Raw genomic sequence first — 19,857 nt, forward strand, 5'->3', positions numbered from 1 at the left:
CAGGTGTGGCTGGCCCAATCCTCTCTGCCCGAACCTTGCCGAGCTACGCTGCGGTCCGTGCCTCTCAAACCCGGGTCTCTCTTCGGACCAGCAGCCAAGGAAGCCCTGGAACGACGATCCTCCCTGACGGAGGCTCGAAAGCTGCATAATACCGGGCAGCCACAGAGTTTTCGTCGCCCACTACAGCGGACTCGAGGACACGATAGAGAGAGGCGCTTCGGAGCCGCAGCTCCGCCGCCGCGCCCCGCAGGCCCCACGGTCCCGCCGAGAGCGCCTAGGCGACCCCCCCACCCTTCCAAGCCGCGTGCAGCTGCCGCTGCTGACCGCCGCTGACATGCTACGGCCGGTGACGCTGTTGCTCTCACCATCACATTTGGCCTACTGGACAAAGATGGTCTCAGACCCGTGGGCTCTGAGCACCATGACAGTGGGTTACAGACTGCAGTTTCGCCGCCGGCCACCAGTATGTTCTCGCCCTACGGTGACCAAAGTTCGGGATCCCGTTCGGGCTGCAAGTCTCTCCCAGGAGATAGGCTCCCTGCTGGCCAGAGGAGCCATAGAGTTAGTAGACCCTCAAGTTCACCCCGAGGGGTTCTACTCAATTTATTTTGTTGTTCCGAAGAAAGACGGCGGTTTGAGACCGATCTTAGATCTCCGTCGCCTGAACAAATTTTTGAAAGTTCTTCCGTTCCGGATGTTACACACCGCGGCTGTTCTCCACGCGGTTTCCGAGGCGGAGTGGTTCACCCTAGTGGATCTCAAAGACGCCTACTTTCACGTTCCAATCGTTCCAGAACACAGACGGTTTCTCAGGTTCGCCTTCCGAGACAGGGTATACCAGTTCAGAGTGCTGCCGTTCGGCCTTTCACTGGCACCAAGGGTGTTCACGAGATGTATGCGGGCGGCCCTGTCCCCCCTTATGGCTCAGGGGCTGAAAATCTTGCCCTATCTAGACGACTGGCTGCTGTGTGCCCCCTCGGAGCAGAGAGCTCACACAGACACACTCAGATTACTGCAGCACACGCAAGCGCTGGGGCTCGCGGTGAACTGGAACAAGAGTGTTTTAATTCCTGCTCAGTCCATAACCTTTTTAGGCATGGTCTTGGATTCACGTCGCATGTTGGCCACCCTGCCTTCAGCTCGCGCTGCGGCTATACTATCGGCCATTCACAGCCTCAGGTGGGGCGCCAAGGTGCAGTATGTGAGGCTTTTGCGACTACAAGGTCTTCTCACCGCCGCTGCGCAGGTGGTGGCACTGGGGAAGCTCCACATCCGACCATTTCAGATGTGGCTCATCAGTTTGAAACTGGATGCGGCACGGCACAGGCACACACGCGTTCGCATTACCAGCGAGTGCTTGGCTGCCCTCGATGTCTGGAACTCTGCACCCTTCCTGCTGTCAGGGGTAACGATGGGCCAGATTCCTTCTCGCAGAGAAGTGATCACTACAGACGCGTCAGCCACAGGCTGGGGGGCTGTCTGGAACCACAGCGCAGTGCAGGGTGTTTGGTCCATGCGGCAGGCGCGAGACCACATCAACATCCTGGAGTTACGTGCCATAGTGCTCGCCCTGAGACATTTTCTCCCGGTGCTCCGCGGCAGACATGTCTTGGTGAGATCGGACAATGTGTCAGCAGTCTATCATGTAAACCACTTCGGCGGAACACGGTCCCGCAGGCTATTAATGCTGGCACAAGAACTCTGGACGTGGGCTCACCCCAGAGTGTTATCTCTGAGAGCATCTCATGTGACAGGCGCCACCAATGTCACGGCGGATGCGCTATCTCGCCGTTCTCTTCACCCAGGACGATGGAAGCTACACCCGCGTGTGGGAACGGTTCGGGGAGGCTCGAGTAGACCTCTTTGCCTCTCCAGACACGACACACTGCCCTCTCTGGTTTTCGGAGATGGCACTATACAGCCCATTGGGCCAGGATGCCCTGGCTCACAGCTGGCCGAGAACTCTGCTCTATGCCTTTCCCCCTTTGCCTCTGATTCCGGCTGTATTGGACAGAGTACGCCTGGAACAGCATCGGGTCCTCTTGGTGGCCACGAAGTGGCCGTATCAAACATGGTTTCCAACGCTGCTGTCATTACTCCATGGGGTTCCATGGGAACTTCCGTGTCGAGCAGACCTGCTTTCACAGCTGAACGGACAGGTGTGGCACCCACGTCCGGAGCAACTCCGGCTATGGCTGTGGCCCTTAGGCCCACCAGCACATTAGACTCGTGCACGGCCCAGGTCAGACGCACGATCGATAATGCTAGAGCTCCTTCTACGCGGGCTCTATACGAGGGCAGGTGGAAGGCTTTTGAAGCTTGGTGTATTAACCAAGGTGTGGTACCACACCTCTGCACACTACAGACTGTCTTGTCCTTTCTCCAGACGCTACTGGAGGAAGGCAGGGCCGCTTCGACGCTCAGGGTATACGTGGCGGCCTTAGCCTGTCACGTGATGCCGGCGGACGGTACTTCCTTGGGCTCTCATAAGCTTGTGACTGCTTTTTTGAAGGGAGCTAGGAGACTGGCTCCCCCTCGTAAGCCGCGGTATCCCCCCTGGGATCTTCCGCTAGTCTTGAACGCTCTCTGCAAGGCTCCTTTTGAACCGCTAGAGCAGGCAGAGCTGAAATGGATCTCTCTAAAGGCTGCTTTCCTGTTGGCTGTTTGCACAGCAAAGCGGAGCTGTGAGCTGCATGCGCTGTCTATCAGCCCCCTGTGTTTACAGTGGGGCTTGGATGATTGCAGTGTGAAACTGAGGCCGAACGCTGCGTTTCTGCCTAAGGTGTTGAATCCTGCTTTTGTGAACCAAACCATTGATCTTCCAGCCTATGGGGACGATTCTGATACCAGGAGGCTAAAGTTATGCCCTGTAAGAGCTCTACGGGCATATGTTTCTGCTACGACGGCTGTTCGTCAAACGGACCAGCTGTTTGTATGTTTTTCTGCTGCGAAGTTGGGGAAACCACTTTCGAAGCAACGGCTATCCCACTGGCTTGTGGAGGTTATTCAGGGGGCCTACAGGGCTGCAGATCGCCCTTTGCCTGCCCCGACTACAGGACATTCTGTCAGAGGCATCGCCACATCTTGGGCTGCGCTTCAAGGAGTGTCTCTACTAGAGATTTGTGCAGCGGCCACATGGTCGTCACCATGCACCTTCTCTCGTTACTACAGTGTGAACGTGGCAGCCGCCGAGGGCTTATCTACGGCGGTTCTGTCTGGAATCTCCTCGTGACATCGCTGGTATGCATCATCCACATTAAGCACCGCCCTGGCGGTCAGTAACTATGAAACATAACGCTAGTTACGTATGTAACTGTGGTTATGTGAATAGTGGATGACCGCCAGGGTTCTTGGTCACTCGGATTGCGAGAAGAACCAAGTTTTGAGGAGGAGCAGCGAGTGCCAGGGGGCATTTATACCCCGCTTGCGTCACACGCTGTGTCACGTGTAGTGACTTCGTTGGTATACAACTCTCGGTTCGCCGTGGGCACGGCAGGGAATACATTCACATTAAGCACCGCCCTGGCGGTCATCCACTATTCACATAACCACAGTTACATACGTAACTAGCGATTTTATTTCTAGTTAAATTTATGCTTTATCCCACCGGGTGTAGAAAGTGCTAGAACTGTTTTCTGTACGAGTTCAGTCCTCACACTGAGAGGAATGTTTATAAAATAGTGTAGAGTTTCTTGTCTCTTAATAAAGTGTTTGAGAGCATCAGTTAAAGTAAAGTAGTGAAGAGGTAGAGTTACAGGTATACAGTGAATAGTGAATATTTGAGTAATGTTCGAATCCAGATTATGAGAAGAACGACTCAACTAAACAGGGAAATAGAAGCAAAGACTATCAAAAACATTATGATGATGGAACTGGCTCTAATCAGGAAGAGGAAGAGCAGGAAGAGCAAGAGTTCCCTCTGTTGCACAGGAAGTTCATCAGAGTTGTATTTTTATGTAGCATACAGTTATCCCATGACTTTTGGCGCATATATATATATACGTATATATATATATACGTATATATATATATAAGCATTTTCTACGTATCTACTTTGTATACAGCATATTTTAAATATAAGGGTATCACTTCCTCTTACCTCTCGCCACCTCACTTCCGTCCTTCCTGATAATCCAGTCCACGGCCACGCCCACTCCGCCCCAGTTCACCAGAGTCACCGCCTCCTCCAGGCTCTGATTGGCCACCAGCAGTGACGGACAGTGGAGCTCCAGTCTCGGGGGCAGGACCACTGTGACCTCACCCACCGCCGGCACCTCTTTATCGGCGGCGGAGGCGCTGAGCTGGACCCTGTAGCGTCCCGGGACGCCGTACTTGTGCTGCCCCCTAGTGGAGGGGCTGGAGGTGTTAACTCGGGGTGAAAGGTCACCGAAGTCCCAGGACAGAGAGACGGGGAGCACGGACGAGGAGGCGGTCAGGACGGCTTCGGTGTGGACGCTGCAGCGGACGTCCGATACGTTCACCGAGAAATCCACCTGCATCAGAAAGATAAAGTAGAAAGATAAATATATGCTGTATTTTTTGCACTACAAGGCGCACTATCAATGAACTATCAATGATCTATTTTCTGGTTTCAGACATAGAGCTCACCGGATTATAAGGTGCATTTTAAGAGACACTATAAGGAACTTCTAATTGAGCAGGTCTCTCCGCTAGGTGGTGGTGGGGGGTAGGTAGCTAAGTTAATTAAAGTTAAGTAAAGCTAAGCTACGTAAACAAAACTGTAATAAAAAATAAATAAATAAATAATAAAAAAAAAAACTTTCTTTTAAATTCAAACGAGCACTGGATGTTAATCTACACAGATTTGGGTGAGTAAAGTGCTTCTGTTTATTTACAGTAAGCCAAGATTCACGAATTTCTTCAACTTTAAGGCCGTAGCATTAGCATTAGCATTGACTGACAGCACTACACTGAGGAACCCTGAGTGTTCCAGTAAACCAGGGCACTATCAGCTAGCGGTTTGTCCCAAATAGCTTGTTTTAACATTGAAAACACGCAGACCACAGTCTGATATACTCACCTCTGAACAGCTAAAGAGCTAGCACGGTTAGCGGGTAATGCTAATGCTGCTCCAGTAGTGCTAGCAGATTATAAAGCGCCTTTTGTAGCAGGGCTGCACTAAGATCTAATATCATTTCAGCATCGCCATCGCAATGTGCACATATACAGTGGTCACATCGCTGGGTGTGCCATACCACGTGCAATATAAAATAATATATTTAATCCCTCCTATAATGTACAGAATCACACAGACACACACCTGGAAGGCGTCTCTGGCCAGCGTCAGGCCGCACTCTCTCATGACGTCGGGTTTGGAGCAGACGGCGGAGCACTGAGCCTCGCTGATGTGGTTGAGCTCTGAGTTGGTGCTGCAGAGACACTCGCCGTATTTCCCCAGACCTCCGTAGTGCTGCTTATCCAGAAAACAGCGGGAGTTACACTCCTCCCGCGAGAAATTTCCCTCCTTCAGGAACGGGAAGATCACCGGGTCGCTCCCCTTCAGACACCCAGCGTAATACAACTCTGAGATAATAGGAAAAAAAACAGTTAATATCAAACTAAATTCAGCCTCATTTTAATAAAAAAAATAAATAAATACATTTTATTTATATAGCGCTTTTCAAAATTCTCAAAGACATTTTACATACAAAGATAAGGCACAATAATAATAATAATAATAATAATAATAATAATAATAATAATAATAATAATAAGGTATACAGTCATTAAATTGAACATAAAAATAATATAGGCTGTTTTACCAATGATAAATTATAAAAAAAAAGAATTAATAAAAAAAATAAATAAATAAATAAAATAATATATATATATATATATATATATATATATATATATATATATATATATATATATATATATATATATATATAGTTTCTACAAGTTTTCTACATTATATTATAGGTTAAAGGCAGATCTGAATTATAGGTATAGGGTGAGTTTTCAGTGAAGTTTCTCCAGCACTAAGGCTGGGTGCAGCAGCATTAGCATTAGCATTAGCCAGAGGGACATAAATGCCGCCCGATAGCACTACACTGAGGAACGCTGAATGTTGCACTAGTACAGTATTATTGCATATAGATACTTACACATCCTCACATCAAAAGTTTGGACGCACCTTAAATTCAGTGATTTTCCATCATTCTAAAAATGTTCTGTATTGCAGATTAATACTAAAGTCATATAAACTATGATAAAAAAATATATATGGAATTATTCCGGTAAGCCAGGGTGTGTGCTATCAGCTAGCGGTTCATCAAACATAGCTTGTTTTAACATGGTAAACACGCAGACTACAGTCCGATATACTCACCTTTGAACGAAAGAGCGAAAGAGCTAGCGCTTAGCAATGTGGTTAGCGGCTAATGCTATTGCTGCTGCACCTAGCCTTAGTGCTGGAGAAACTTCACTGAAATTTCACTGTTATAACTCTGTACTTCAGCTGAGTGGCTTTACTGCTCCTTAATACCTGACTGATAGAATTCATACATAAGACGCACTGTAGATTTAATAGGATTAAATTAAATGATTTTAAGTGCACCTTATAGTCTGAAAAATACGATATATATGCTAAATATGATTAATATCTGTTGTGATTGGTCACTTTTTAGGGAGTGAGCCCTCCCTGTCCCTAACACTTCAGCAATCTATGTAAATACATAAAAAATATATTGCAAAAAATGTATAAAATGGACAAAATCATGCATTTATATTTAATTTGTTAAAATACTGCAAATATGTGAAGTTTCTGTACTTACGATACACCACATACATTTGAACTGTATTTCATATATAAAGAAATATATGCCCATATGTTTCTAAGATTATATTGTTATATAAGATAAATAGTAAATATGCTTCATATTAATGTGCCTCATTTATTAATATTACAACTATTACACTGATGGGAAAACGTTAAAGATGCAATCTGTTGTGATTGGTCACTTTTTAGTGAGTGAGCCCTCCTTAACTTTTCCCCCACTGAATTTCTGTACCCAACACTTCAGCAATCCATGTAAATACATATAAAATATAAATGCATGTTTTGGCCATTTCATACATTTTTATGTACTTTGTACAGTTAAGATTTTCACATACATTTGAACTGTATTTCAGATATAAATAAATATATGCCCATATGTTTCTAAGCTTATATTGTAAGATAAATAGTAAATATGCTTCATAATTTACCTCATACATTAATATTACAATTATTACACTGATGGGAAAACGTTAATTAGGATATCTTTCCCACATATTACTGTTTTATGAGGAATTACTGTGGAGCCAGTGGTAAATATAGCGTTTTAAATGTCAGTATCATAGCATCCTGAAATGTCAGAGCACTTACAGACATAAAGGCCTGTATAAGTGATTTTTATATTAAATTATAGTTTTAAAAGGTCAGATGGACTGTCCATCAGTGAAACCTGACTGATTGATTATGGCTGTAACCCGTGATAAGAAGCGAGTGTGTGAAGTGAAGGAATGGTTATTTCAGTAAAGGCGTGCTGAGAAGGTCCGGGTCCTTCCCGCTGAGCAGCCGGTTCTGATCCAGATCTACAATCAATGAGCTGCCAAATGCACTGCACTTTAACCGAGACCCCTCAGGGGCCGAGTGTGGGTTCAGAACACTCTGCTGAAGGGTTTAAGAGCCGATCGGCTGTTTAAAATAATAATCACGATTATGTTTGGTTTTCAGCAGGAATGGTGGAGAATTTCTCCTGCCGCTCTTTTCCTGTCGCCTCTGAAACCGATGGGTCAGAACAGAGTTTAATAAACAAAACAAACAAAGGGTTAATCAAAAAATTTGATCAAAAAGTGATCATCAGCGTATAAGCATTGGAAAAAACAGAGATAAAAATACAAAAAAGAAGGTACTGAAGAACGAAACCCAGATCTAATACTCGGCCAGGTGTGAGTGAAGTGAAGGGGTATATATAGTGCTAGGAACAGGTGAAGTCAATAATCAGGTGATTGTGGTCTGGAATAGTGAGGAATTTCTCCTGCCGCTCTTTTCCTATCGCCTCTGAAAGCAGTGGGTCAGGAAAGTGTATAATAAACAAAACAAACTAAGGGGTATCTATGGAAGCCCATTTCCGCCACCTGAAGAAAAAAAAACCTCCTCAACTAAGTCATAATTATGAGATAGAAAAGTCATAATTATGAGATAGTAAGTCATAATTATGAGATAGAAAGTCATAATTATGAGATAGTAAGTCATATTTATGAGATATGACTTTCTATCTCATAATTATGACTTTCTATCTCATAATTATGACTTAGTATCTCATACTTATGACTTAGTATCTCATAATTATGACTTTCTATCTCATAATTATGACTTTCTATCTCATAATTATGACTTAGTTGAGGACGTTTTTTTTCTTCAGGTGGCGGAAATGGGCTTCCATAGGTATCAGAGGGCATGTAAAAAAAAAAAAAGAAATGGAAAATACAAAAAAAGAAGAGAAAGAGAATGAGATAAATCAACGGTTTGTACTGAACTGAATGACAGAACCAGATCTAATACTCGGCCAGGTGTGAGTGAAGTGAAGGGGTATATATAGTGTTAGGAACAGGTGAATTCAATAATCAGGTGATCTGTGGTTTGGGATTCTGTGTCTGTGTGTGAGAACTGCTGATTGGTGGAGAGCTGGTAGACGTACTGCAGGTCTGTGAGCTGATGTTGAGCAGCGGTTGGTCCTTCAGGTTGGGGGGTCGATCACACAGCATCTGATCAGCTTTCCTCAGAGTGACCCCTCTCCTCTTCAGCCCACTGACCAACTCCACCAGCGTACAGGCACACACAAACGGGTTACCACTCAGATCACTGACAGAGAGAGAGAGAGAGACAGAGATACAGAGAGAGAGACAGACAGACAGACACAGAGAGAGAGAGAGAGAGAGAGAGACAGACAGACAGAGAGAGATAGAGACAGAGATACAGAGAGAGAGAGAGAGAGAGACAGAGATACAGAGAGAGAGAGAGACAGACAGACACAGAGAGAGAGAGAGAGAGAGAGAGAGAGAGAGGAAGAGAGAGAGAGATTTGTATTTTATAGCCATTCATAATAAATAAATTTTATGTAGCAAATGCTGAATAACGTATAGCAGATACTGAATCAATTAAAGAAATTACTGAACCATTCATAGCAGATACTGAATCATTCATAGCAGATACTGAATCTTTTATAGAAGATACTGAATCATTTATAGTAGATACTGAATCATTTATAGTAGATACTGAATCATTTATAGTAGATACTGAATCATTTATAGAAGATACTGAATCATTTATAGAAGATACTGAATCATTTATAGTAGATACTGAATCATTTATTGAAGATACTGAATCATTTATAGTAGATACTGAATCATTTATAGTAGATACTGAATCATTTACTGAAGATACTGAATCATTTATAGTCGATACTGAATCATTTATAGAAGATACTGAATCATTTATAGAAGATACTGAATCATTTATAGAAGATACTGAATCATTTATAGTAGATACTGAATCATTTATAGTAGATACTGAATCATTTATAGAAGATACTGAATCATTTATAGTAGATACTGAATCATTTATTGAAGATACTGAATCATTTATAGTAGATACTGAATCATTTATAGAAGATACTGAATCATTTATAGTAGATACTGAATCATTTATAGAATATACTGAATCATTTATAGTAGATACTGAATCATTTATAGTAGATACTGAATCATTTATTGAAGATACTGAATCATTTATAGTAGATACTGAATCATTTATAGAAGATACTGAATCATTTATAGCAGATACTGAATCATTTATAGCAGAGACTTATATACAACTTTAGATTTATTTACAACTTTGAATCAGTTGTAGAAGATACTTAATTGTATGTAGAAGATACTAATTCATTTATAGTAGATACTGAATCATTTGTAGCAGATACTGAATCATTTATTGTAGATACTGAATCTTTTGTAGTAGATATTAAATCATTTATTGTAGATATTGAATCTGTTGTAGTATATACTGAATCGTTTATTGTAGATACTGAATCTGTTGTAGTATATACTGAATCGTTTATTGTAGAGACTAAATCATTTATGATAGATCATTTATAGCAGATACTGAATCATGTAATGAGATAATCATTTGTAGAAGATACTTAATTGTGTATAGTAGATACTGAATCATTTACAGCAGATACTGAATCATTTGTAGCAGATACTGAATCATTTATAGTAGATACTGAATCATTTATAGTAGATACTGAATCATTTACAGCAGACACTGAATCATTTATAGTAGATACTGAATCATTTATAGCAGAAACAGAATTATGTAAAGCTGTTACTAAATAGATTTGACATTGCATCATAGGTTTGGTGTTCATTACATAATTTATCACTTCTTGTAAAAATGATGACATCATAACCATCAACAGGAAACGCCTCATTCATAAAGCAGTAAGAGAGAGAGAGAGAGAGAGAGAGAGAGATGGATTGATATGAAAAGGCTTTAGAGAGATATCTGGATCTGATCCACTGGGTGGGAATAACTCTCTCATTCATGAAAATAAAGACAAAAAAAATTCATTTATTAAAACTGTGTCACGACTTCCTCAGTGCTTTAATCTATATAAATAATTACTTTAATGTGACCACATATTCAGGGTGTCACACATACTGTATAATAATGTGTGTGTTTATATACTCACATCGTAGTTAAATTAAATAAATTATCACACAGTCTTCCCTCAATGGTGGTGACCTGGTTGTTGCTCAAATCTCTGCAAAAAGAGAGAGAGAAAGAGAGAGAGAGAGAGAGAGATAGAGGGAGAGGGAGAGAAAGAGAGAGAAAGAGAGGTAGAGGGAGAGAAAGAGAGAGAAAGAGAAAGAGAGAATGGTTAGTAAACGGCTATTTAACAGCATTTCATTATTAGTAGTAGTACTACACTCTCTCTCTCTCTCTCTCAAACACAAAAACACACACTCCCCCTCTTTTCTTTCTTTCTCTCTCTCTTTCTCAGTGTTTTCCTCTTTCTCTCTCTCTCTCTCTCTCTCAGTGTTTTCTTCTTTCTCTCTCTCTCGTTTTCTCTCTGAATAATGGTTCCCTTGTTTGGCTGCTTTGGAGCAGCATATGGAAAAGTTCTGGAGTGATTTTGGTGTACCAGACAGGGAAGTGTGTGTGTGTGTGTGTGAGAGAGAGAGTGTGTGTGTGTGAGTGTGTGTGAGTGTGTGAGTGTGTGTGTGTGTGTGTGTGTGTGTGTGTGAGTGTGTGTGTGTGGTAAGACTGGAAAACAGGGGAGTCTAGGCCTAAAGCGATGATGTTTAATTGGTCTTAATGGCCATGTGATTAAAGTGACCGTGGGTATACAAACACACGTGTGTGTGTGTGTGTGTGTGTGTGTGTGTGTGTGTGTGTGTGTGTGTGTGTGTGTGTGTGTGTGTGTGTGTGTGTGTGTGTGTGTGTGAGAGAGAGAGAGAGAGAGAGAGAGAGAGAGAGAGAGAGAGAGAGAGAGAGAGAGAGAGAGAGAGAGAGAGAGAGAGAGAGAGAGAGAGAGAGAGAGAGAGTGTGTGTGTGTGTGTGTGTGTGTGTGTGTGTGTGTGTGTGTGTGTGTGTGTGTGTGTGTGTGTGTGTGTTAGACACTCTCAGAGATGTGCTGCCAGAAAGGTTTGATTCACTTGGGAATGATCTGTTTCTTAACGATATGATTCCTTTATTTGATTCATTTCTGCTCTGTTTAATCTGAAGCAGAAAAACAGATTTGATTCATTTGTGAATCGGTTCAGCTGATTCAGATTCAGATGAACCTGAACTTTTTCACTCATATCTGGTTTATCAATATATTTATTATATATTTATTAATATATTGCACTGAATCAAATTTCATGTGTCTTTAATTGTTTATATTTCTGATGCAGTGTAACTGATTCAGCTGAACTGATTCAGTGTTGACTCAATCACTTAAATCACTTAAAAGAGCTCACCCAAAAATGATGAGTTTCTTTGATTTTACCAAATCGAAAACCTCTGGAATATAATCAAGAGGAAGATGGATGATCACAAGCCATCAAACCACCAAACTGAACTGCTTGAATTTTTGCACCAGGAGTAAAGCAGCATAAAGTTATCCAAAAGCAGTGTGTAAGACTGGTGGAGGAGAACATGATGCCAAGATGCATGAAAAAAACTGTGATTAAAAACCAACCAGGGTTATTCCACCAAATATTGATTTCTGAACTCTTAAAACTTTATGAATATGAACTTGTTTTCTTTGCATTATTTGAGGTCTGAAAGCTCTGCATCTTTTTTGTTATTTCAGCCATTTCTCATTTTCTGTAAATAAATGCTCTAAATGACTAAAATATTTTTATTTGGAATTTGGGAGAAATGTTGTCTGTAGTTTATAGAATAAAACAACAATGTTCATTTTACTCAGAGAAACTGACTCAGAAACTGAAGTGATCTCTTAATGAGTCAGTCTGGACCTTCAGATCTTCAGTATGGGTTTACAGTATGAATATGAATCACTAAAGTGAGTCAGTTCGTTTGTTTCTGATTCAGTTCAGTTGGGTTTGACTCTGTTTGGAAGAACTAACCCAAAACACCAGATGAGCAGCACACAAAAATGCCTGGGAACTAGAACACAGTTCCACCGCCCACACACACCCACACCAATAAACACACACTCACAATACACACACACACACACACAAATACTTACAGCACAGCTAATGAGCCACAGCCAAGCACTCGTTGTGGAAGAGCTGTAAGACGATTATTCTGAAGATACCTGATAGAGAAAGAGAGAGAAACACAGGTTTTAATATATTAGTGAGGACCGTCATCTAATCTACACCTAAACCAAATATTAACCCTTAAAGTTCTCTATTCCATCTGTTTTTCATTCATTTTTAAAAAGTCTAGTTGTGTCTTTATTATAAATTAATGCCATGAAAACGGTCTGTTTTTTGTGTGAAAAAAGTGCTCCGGTGTTTCTATTTAGCCCTGCTTGAGTTCACTCAATTAGTGGTCTCTGAAAAAAAAAAAAAACAGGATTTCTGCTCTTGCTCATGAATATTCATAAATGCAAACATGTCGCCTCTGATTGGCTAACAGCACTGCAGCAGGAAACGCCTACCTGCCTTTAGTCCACAGTCAATTTTACAAAATGTTTTCAGAGAAACAGCCTTTCAGTTATAAAGATACAGCACTGAGTGCTAGATAAAGTTAACCCTTAAACTTTGAAGGCTTTGAAGCCCCAGAGTTGCTCAATATCATAAAATCTGATGTGAATGGAGCCTGCTTTGAACAATGTTCTGTGCTTCCCTAGTGTATATTTAAGGTCTCGGTAAAACGCAGAATCGACCGGAGATCCTATTTAAACCTACAGTTACTTACACAAGATAGCTAACGTTAACTAGCTCTGTAAACAGAGACTTAGTTTGGAGACTTAGTTTGTGTCTCCAAAGTGCCCAAACACAACAGATTACATATTAAATCACTAAATATCAGTAATTTCCACGTTTAAACAACATTCAGATATTTAAATACCTTTTAAATCTCATGTTCTGCTGTTTCTATCGTTTTTAGAGATGGCAGAAATAATCATTGACTAATCAACTAATCGAAAAAATAATCATCAGATTAGTCGACTACCAAAATAATCATTAGTTGCAGCCCTAGTCGACACTAACATCTATCTGATCAACTTGTATTTCTGAGGATTTTCTTTTACCAGCTACTGCAGACAGTAAAGGCTGAGAATCAGTTTCATGTGCAGCATCATATACAACTCTATGAAGATACTTAATTTCACAAAGAACAAGAAAAGTGGATTTTAGCAGAATGAGACTTTTAAATTTTAACCCTCCAAACGTTATAATACCTGTTTTCTATCCCATTTCCCCACAATTTCCTCAGGATGACTCGGAGAGAGATGCTTGTGAAGTCAGTCAGACTCCGCCTCTTTCCCAACTGCCACCAATCAGTGAAGCTTCAGATTGGGAAATGCCCAATCCCCAGCTCTGATACAACAGCTAACAGACGCCTGTGCTGAGCGACATCATACTAGGAGCAATCTACTGTACCCACCCAGAGAAAAATAGCGTGGCTAACTGTGCTCTCTCAGACTCCGGCTGCTGAGGGAGAAGCAGCATGATCCATGATTCAAACTTCAAAGGAACATGGGATTAGTTTAAGTACGTTTAGAAGTGATCAGCAAAAAAAAAGGAACTTTGGCTTTTGGTCATCAAAGAGATAGTAGATAAAGAACACACACACACACACACATATATATATACATATATATATATACACATACACATATATACACATATATACACATATATATACACATACACATATATACACATATATACACACATACATATATACTTACAGTTCTTTGATGGAGATCAGTTGATCCAACAGGCTGTAGTCCACGGAAGAGAGATGGTTTCTGGAGAGATCTCTACAGGAGACAAAGAAGAAGATTTAGGGCTGTTTTATCTATAGTGATGTTCTTTCCAAAAAATATAAAAAATATATATATTTTAATTAATTACTTGAAAAAAAAACTGTGATGCAATGTAATGAAAAATAAAAACCCTTAAAGCTTCACAGTAAATCATTCAATAAATCAATAAATAAATACAAATAGACTGATTTAGATAAAGAATACCACTATTATAATGATATTATAACTATGGATTATTTTATCATTTAAAAAAATGTAGGGCTGTTGATCTATTTCCGCAGTTCGTGTTTGTAGGACTCATGTGCTTCTTTCAGAAATAAGAGTTTACCCCACTAACCAGATAATACTGCTCTCCATCTTTCAGCTCATACAGTAAGTAGCAAAGCTAACAAACATCACTAACCACACACACAACCAAGCAATGCAGCTTCAGCAGCAGCAGCATCAGTCACAATGCAAAAGGAATCATGTTTAGACTGTTTTTTAGACACCAGGAGGCAGCGGGACGAACAACACGTAGAAACGTTTTAAAATAAAGACATTTTTACACTAATAACTGTCTTTTCAATGTCATATGTTACTTTACAACATGTGTAATGCCCTGCTAAGTGAAATTCAGCCACTGACCTAGTTTTAGAGTCTCTGTAAAACACCAAATCCACAGGAGATCCTATTTAAACCTATAGTTATTTACACACAGAGGTGGGTAGTCCAGGTCCAGAAAGGAAAAATCCACCCCGGGGTTTTGTTGGCTGAGTGTGGAGTGTACATATATATTTTCTATCAACACAAAGTTTAATTTTAAGCTTAAAAATGCATTTTATGCAAATACAGAAAAAAAGCCATCCCTCTGTTAATTTACAGTCAGTTTAGATTCCCAGTGTTTGGTTAAAGGTGGCTGTAATTAGGGGGATCTATGCAGTATTAATTTGGTTGCTAGCCCCGCCCACCTTCGGTATCTATGATTGGCCAATAAAGCTAATAGACAATCTGTGATTGGTGCATTTCTACAGATACTATAAAAATAGCATTGTGCACAACGTGAATATCCATATAGAATATAGAATACACAATCTGGGTGTGTTCCAAACACACACACACACACACACAGAAAAAGAATACAGTATCAGATCTGAATAGATGCATGTGGAGCCCAGATGGCTCACACACAACATACACACACACACACACACACACACTATACTGTATATATAAACAGTACATATATATTTATACACACACAAATACACACTGTATTGTAAATAAACATCAAAACGGTAGACACACACATACAGCCAGATAATTACAGAGACACCTACGCACACTGGAAACCACACACACACACACACACACACACACACACACACACACACACACACACACAAACACACACAGGAATTTCTACGACTGCTGATTTTTTCATTATAACTCTTTCACAGCAGACTGACTGCCTTCCTACACCATCACACACACACACACACACACACACACACACACTAAGCTCTGTTTTTTATTACAGACTGATAAAGCAGCATTATATATATATATATATATATTTTTTTTTTTATCTGCTCCTTGGCTCCTCCTATATTTAGGAAGCGTCATTCACTTTTCTCCACTGCAGTAAATACAAATCCTGCTGTGCACATGCTGAACACATGCATTTCTGGACAAGCTGAGAGATCCAGAAGCATCAGTTACAATCTGCATCAGTATTAAAGGAATAGCGCCCCCTAGAGGGGTCTAAATCTGTTGGTAGTGTAAACAACGTTCGGGACTGATCCAACATTTCCGACTTCAGGATACAAAGGCCACAATATTGGAAACACTTGCTTATTACTGGTTACAAAAAAAAAAAACAGAAGTAATATTTAATAGGTTAATTAAATGTCAAAATGTTTGTAGAGAAGTACTGCCAATAGAATAGGACAAATAGCTGATTATACCGCACTCAGTGAGACTGGACCAAAGCTACATTCCGGGGGGGGGGGGGGGGGTGGAGAGAACCAGAGGAAGAGAGACTAGGAGGAGGATATATAGATGGATGGAGAAGAAAGAGGAGGGGAAGCCTGATGGATGAGAGAGGGATGAAACCGGACAGAAAGGGAAAAAAAAAACTCAGAATATGGAAGAAGACAGGAAATGAAAGAGAAGTGAAGCAGATGGAGGAGGGATGGAGGGAGGAGGAGAACAGATCAGAAGAAAGAGGAAGAGATCAGCTCTGTGAACGAAGGAAGACAAATAAATTAATAATAAGATCAAAAGAGAGAGAGAGAAAACGAGAGGGACAGAGAGAAGAAGAGAGACAGAGAGAGAGAGAGAGAAAGAAAGTGTTAGTAAAAAAAAAACACCAAAACCACTGTACTGTACACTAGATTCTAATACAGATATAATCATATAGATCATATAGCTTCAATATGATCTGCACACATACCCAAACACTCAATTACAATAATAATTAATGTCTAATTAACCTCAGTGATTTGTTTTTGTGTATACGAACTGTTTGTATGCATTTAACTGATATATTGTTGTTTACAATTAATCAATTAATAAATTAATGCTTTGACAATACTGTAATTAACTATGGTCATGCCAATAAAGCTTTTTTTAATTGAATTAAAATGAAATGGAGAGAAAGTAAGAGAGAGAGAAAAAAAAAGAAAGATGGCGCAGGGGAGAAAAATAAAGAGCGAGAGAGAAAGTGGGAGAGAAAGAGAGTAAGAAAAAGAGAGAGAGAGAGCGAGAAATCAGAGAAGAAAGAAAGAGACAGTGTGTGAGAAAAAGAGAGAAAAAGAGAGCAAGAAAAAGAAAAAAAAAACAGCGAGAAGCAAGAAAGAGAAAAAGAGAGAGAGAAAGAGCGTATGCAAGAGAAAGAGAGCGAGGAAGAGACAGAGAGAGCATATGAGAGAGAGAGACAGCTTGTGAGAAAGAAAAGAGAGAAAGAAGGTGACAGAACATGTGTGAGAGAAAGAGAGACAAAGAGAGAGCATGTGAAAAAGAGAAAGATAAGAGAGAAAGAGCTTGTGAGAAAGAAAGAGAGAAGAGAGAAAAAGAGCGAGAGAGAAAAAGAGCGAGAAAGAAAAAGAGAAAAAGTGTATGAGAGAGAAAGAGAGCAAGAAAAAGAGAAATAGACAGAGAAAGAGAAATAGAGTATGGGAGAGAAAGAGAGAAAGAAAGAGACAGAGTGTGTGAGAGAAAGAGAGGGTGTGGGACAGAAAGAGACAAGAGAATGAGAAAGAGACAGAGTGTGTGAGAGAAAAAAGAGAGTGCATGAGAGAAAAGAGAGTGAGAGCGAGAAGTGAGAGGTTAGAGACAGTGTGCAAGAGAAAGAGAGAGCGAGAGAGATAGAGAAAGTGAAAGCAGGTGAAACAGAGAGAATGTGAGAGAAAGAGAGAGAGATAGAGAGAAATGAGAGTGCTAGAGAAAGAAAGAGAGAATGAGCAAGAAAGAGATAGAGAGACAGAGGGACGTTAAAACCCCATTTATTTAACACTTACTTTAGAAAAAACACAAAGAGAGAGAGAGAATAAAAGATCCTGCTCTGTTATTTTACACTGACAGAGCACAGAGTTGCTGTCGTTCCCAGTCTCTTCCACTGTGTTATAATATCACTGACAGTTGGCTGTGGAATATTTAGTTTAGACTGGACTTGTTGCACAGCTGCTGCATCCTATCACACGGTACCACAGTGCTGGAGTTCACTCCTGAGCTCCTGAGAGCCTGAGACCAATTCTTTCACTAATAATGATTGTAGAACAGTCTGCAGATGAGCTAGCGGGTGTTTTTACTTTATATCTGCAGAGTCACATGGACGTGATTGGTGGAAAACCTGGGTGAGCGAATACTTTTGGCAAGTAACTGATAAATGACCTCGTTAACGACCTCGTCTCAGCAGCTCATCTCACCATCCGTCCACTGGATCCGTCCTCAGCACAGACAGACTGCGCTCTGTACACACACTGCACTGGCAGATGTGTAGAGAGTGTGTGTGCTTTAGAACAGCATTCCCAAAAGGAAACATCTGTCCATTCCAGACAGAGTGTGTAAGAGGGAGGGGAGTGTGTGTGTGTGTGTGTGTGTGTGTGTGGTGCTGGTACAGTCATTACTGTCCTGGGCTAGCGGGCGTCTCTCACATCGGCTACTTACATAACGGACAGGGGGGCGGGGCTTATTCGACATAGATACCTTTAGTTTAGCTTTTTTTTTTAGTGCGACTGTAGCTGTGTATAAGTGTGTGTGTGTGTGGGTGTGTAAGTGTGTGTGTGTGTGTAAGTGTGTGTGTGTGTGCAGACGCTGTGTATACGCTTGTGCAGCTGTGCTGTATAAACAATTCTAAAGGAACATTACACTATTTGAACATCAGATCTCAAACTTCCAGAGAAAAGTGTGTGTAAGTGTGTGTGTAAGTGTGTGTTCCCAAACAATCAAACATAGCGTCATGCTAAAAGTAAAAGTTCAGCAAAAAAAAAATATATATATATATCATACAATCATAATTGATCCAAGTTCTAAGATCCTATTCGGCCATATAAATGTATTGGGGCACATATAGATTCTTTCATCATTTCTTCTCAAATTAAGGATATTAAAATGAGTTTATCCTGATTTTGCTGAAGTAACTGTTTCCACTGTCCATAAGAGAAGCCATTCTACTTTCTAACTGCATTCAGCCACAAGAGTCCAGCCACATCAACCAATTAGTGATGTCAGTATGTTGGAAGATCACCACCCAACATCATCATAATTGTCATCCCCAACTCCTTATCTCATTCCATCCAAAAGTATTACAAACAGCTCCATCCATCAATCCAGAGAACGTAACGCATGTTTATCTGCTGCAGAAAGTCCTATTCTATTCAATACCTCTGCTTCACTACAGGAAGTAGAATTTCTGTTTCCATATGTGTGCATTTGCAAATCCATTTCAGCAACGGATGTAACTTGAAATTCAAGTTTCCAAAATATTTGAACACATTGTGTAAAGTTTATACTAGGGAATTTGGAGAGTTGGGCAGTTGGGCAATTGGGACAGTTGGAAAGTTGGGCAATTGGGCAGATGGGGAATTGAGCAGTTAAACAGTTAGGAAGTTGGACAGTTGGGAGGTTGGACAGTTGGGAAGTTAGACAGTTTGACAGTTGAAAAGTTGGGCAGTTAAAAATATGAAGAGTTGGGAAGTTAGACAGTTGGGTAGTTAACCAGTTGGGCAGTTGGACGGTAACAAAGTTGGAAAGTTGGGCAGTTAAAAATATGGACAGTTGGAAAGTTGGGAAGTTAGGGAGTTAAACAGTTGGAAAGTTGGGAAGTTAGGCAGTTGGGCAATTGGGCAGC

General features: G+C 40.9%; 1 protein-coding gene across 1 annotated transcript in view; it reads right to left on the minus strand.

Annotated features, from left to right (window-relative positions):
• Positions 1–19,857, minus strand: part of pkd1a (polycystic kidney disease 1a) — a 143,151-nt gene that overhangs the window by 102,898 nt on the left and 20,396 nt on the right. Inside the window, 6 exon segments of the mRNA XM_049469223.1 lie at positions 4,100–4,493; positions 5,282–5,544; positions 8,709–8,872; positions 10,761–10,832; positions 12,771–12,839; positions 14,448–14,519. Of these exon segments, the coding sequence (XP_049325180.1) occupies positions 4,100–4,493; positions 5,282–5,544; positions 8,709–8,872; positions 10,761–10,832; positions 12,771–12,839; positions 14,448–14,519 (1,034 nt within the window).

This window comes from Astyanax mexicanus, chromosome 21 (assembly GCF_023375975.1).
Source record: "Astyanax mexicanus isolate ESR-SI-001 chromosome 21, AstMex3_surface, whole genome shotgun sequence".
In the NCBI taxonomy this organism is placed as follows: domain Eukaryota; kingdom Metazoa; phylum Chordata; class Actinopteri; order Characiformes; family Acestrorhamphidae; genus Astyanax; species Astyanax mexicanus.